At 32.5% G+C, this 3,349-nt stretch overlaps 1 protein-coding gene across 1 annotated transcript in view; it reads left to right on the plus strand.

The window, feature by feature from the left end:
* LOC120064503 (disco-interacting protein 2 homolog A-like) overlaps positions 1 to 2,391 on the plus strand; it is a 198,358-nt gene extending 195,967 nt beyond the window's left edge. The window contains exon 24 of the mRNA XM_039015120.1: positions 2,372 to 2,391. Coding sequence (XP_038871048.1) covers positions 2,372 to 2,391 — 20 coding nt within the window. The remainder of the gene's footprint in view (positions 1 to 2,371) is intronic.
* The last annotated feature ends 958 nt before the right edge of the window (positions 2,392 to 3,349 follow it).

The following is a 3,349-nucleotide window of genomic DNA, read 5'->3' on the forward strand; positions in this document are numbered from 1 at the left end:
AATATACTGTTGAATTAGAGAGGTAGTAATATTGTATGAATTAGAAGGTAGTAATACTGTATGAATTGAAGGTAGTATACTGTATGAATTAAGGTAGTATACTGTATGTTAGTATATACGATGAATTGGAGGGTAGTAATACTGTATGAATTTAGAGTTAGTAATACTGTATGAATTAGAGGTAGTAATACTGTATGAATAAATTAGGGTAGTAATACTGTATGAATTAGAGGGTAGTAATACTGTATGAATTAGAGGGTAAATACTGTATGAATTAGAGGGTAGTAATACTGTATGAATTAGAGGTAGTAATACTGTATGAATTAGAAGGTAGTAATACTGTATGAATTAGAGGTAGTAATACTGTATGAATTAGAGAGTAATACTGTATGAATTAGAAGGTAGTAATACTGTATGAATTAGAAGGTAGTATACTGTATGAATTAGAAGGTAGTAATACTGTATGAATTAGAAGGTGTAATACTGTATGAATTAGAGGTAGTAATACTGTATGAATTAGAGGGTAGTAATACTGTATGAATTATAGGGTAGTAATACTGTATGAATTAGAGGTAGTATACTGTATGAATTAGAGGGTGTAATACTGTATGAATTAGAGGGTAGTAATACTGTATGAATTAGAGTAGTAATACTGATGATTAGAGTGGTAGTAATACTGTATGAATTAGAGGGTAGTAATACTGTATTATATATATGATTGAGGTAGTAATACTGTATGAATTAGAGGGTAGTATACTGTATATATATATGAATTAGAGGGTAGTAATACTGTATATATATATATGAATTAGAGGGTAGTAATACTGTATATATATATATATGAATTAGAGGTAGTAACTACTGTATGAATTAGAGGTAGTAATACTGTATATATATATATATGAATTAGAGGGTAGTAATACTGTATGAATTAGAGGGTAGTAATACTGTATATATATATATGAATTAGAGGGTAGTAATACTGTATATATATATATGAATTAGAGGGTAGTAATACTGTATGAATTAGAGGGTAGTAATACTGTATGAATTAGAGGGTAGTATACTGTATGAATTAGAGGTAGTAATACTGTATGAATTAAAGGTAGTAGTAATACTGTATGAATTAGAAGGTAGTAATACTGTATGAATTAGAGGGTAGTAATACTGTATATATATATATGAATTAGAGGGTAGTAATACTGTATATATTTATATGAATTAGAGGGTAGTAATACTGTATATATATATATGAATTAGAGGGTAGTAATACTGTATTTATATATATGAATTAGAGGGTAGTAATACTGTATATATATATATGAATTAGAGGGTAGTAATACTGTATATATATATATGAATTAGAGGGTAGTAATACTGTATATATATATATGAATTAGAGGGTAGTAATACTGTATATATATATATGAATTAGAGGGTAGTAATACTGTATATATATATATGAATTAGAGGGTAGTAATACTGTATGAATTAGAGGGTAGTAATACTGTATATATATATATGAATTAGAGGGTAGTAATACTGTATGAATTAGAGGGTAGTAATACTGTATATATATATATGAATTAGAGGGTAGTAATACTGTATGAATTAGAGGGTAGTAATACTGTATATATATATATGAATTAGAAGGTAGTAATACTGTATATATATATATGAATTAGAAGGTAGTAATACTGTATATATATATATGAATTAGAGGGTAGTAATACTGTATGAATTAGAGGGTAGTAATACTGTATGAATTAGAGGGTAGTAATACTGTATGAATTAGAAGGTAGTAATACTGTATGAATTAGAGGGTAGTAATACTGTATATATATATATATGAATTAGAGGGTAGTAATACTGTATATATATATATATGAATTAGAGGGTAGTAATACTGTATATATATATATATGAATTAGAAGGTAGTAATACTGTATGAATTAGAGGGTAGTAATACTGTATGAATTAGAGGGTAGTAATACTGTATGAATTAGAGGGTAGTAATACTGTATGAATTAGAAGGTAGTAATACTGTATGAATTAGAGGGTAGTAATACTGTATGAATTAGAGGGTAGTAATACTGTATGAATTAGAGGGTAGTAATACTGTATGAATTAGAGGGTAGTAATACTGTATGAATTAGAGGGTAGTAATACTGTATGAATTAGAAGGTAGTAATACTGTATGAATTAGAGGGTAGTAATACTGTATGAATTAGAGGGTAGTAATACTGTATATATATATATATGAATTAGAGGGTAGTAATACTGTATATATATATATATGAATTAGAGGGTAGTAATACTGTCTGAATTGTAAACAGGGTACCATTTGGGGCGTGGCCTGTCTTTATTGCAGTTCTCCTGGAAAAGAGGTGAATCATGTTTCCTCTCTAGCGGAGGCTTATGTTCTTTCATCTAATTTTCAGAAAGACACAGAAAGAAACAAAGAAAGAGTCATTTAAATCCTGTTTAGAAGAAGTGTATCACAGTCCCCAAGTCCAGAACAGACTATGGGAGGCTCACATTACTACATCGAGCCATGCAACTGACACAAGCTGTAAAATTTGATTACAAAAAACACCACAGCAGGGACTGTGAAGCAATGCAAACATTGGCACAGACACACACACACACACACACACACACACACACACACACACACACACACACACACACACACACACACACACACACACACACACACACACACACACACACACACACACACACTACCATATGTGGTAGTGGTGGAGTAGGGGCCTGAGGGCACACAGTGTGTTGTGACTTCTGTGAATGTACTGTAATGTTTTAAAATTGTATAAACTGCCTTAATTTTGCTGGACTCCAGGAAGAGTAGCTGGAACTAATCGGGATCCATAATAAATACAAATACATAAGAGCTGGGGGTGCAGCGGAGGTTTCAGTCGGCCCTATAGGCCCTGGTCAAAAGTAGTGCCCTATAGGCCCTGGTCAAAAGTAGTGCCCTATAGGCCCTGGTCAAAAGTAGTGCCCTATAGAGGGAATAGGATGCGAGTTGGGAACCACACTCAGTCAGTCAACTTGGCAACAACCTCCTCTGCCACGTTTTAAAAGTCAACAACAATCTGACTGGCACATCAGAGCTGACGATCACAGACAGACAGACACTGTGATAACAGAGAGATGGTGTACGTCCCAAATGGAATCCTATTCCCAGGGCCCTACTCAAAAGAAGTGCACTATAAAGGGAATCGGGTGCCATTTGGGATATCCCCATACTATCTGAGTAATAATGTCTGAACCCAGCTGAACACGGCTCTGTTATTTATGTATGCAGATTCTTCTGTTGTTCATT

Source organism: Salvelinus namaycush, chromosome 19, assembly GCF_016432855.1.
Source record: "Salvelinus namaycush isolate Seneca chromosome 19, SaNama_1.0, whole genome shotgun sequence".
Classification (NCBI taxonomy): Eukaryota; Metazoa; Chordata; class Actinopteri; order Salmoniformes; family Salmonidae; genus Salvelinus; species Salvelinus namaycush.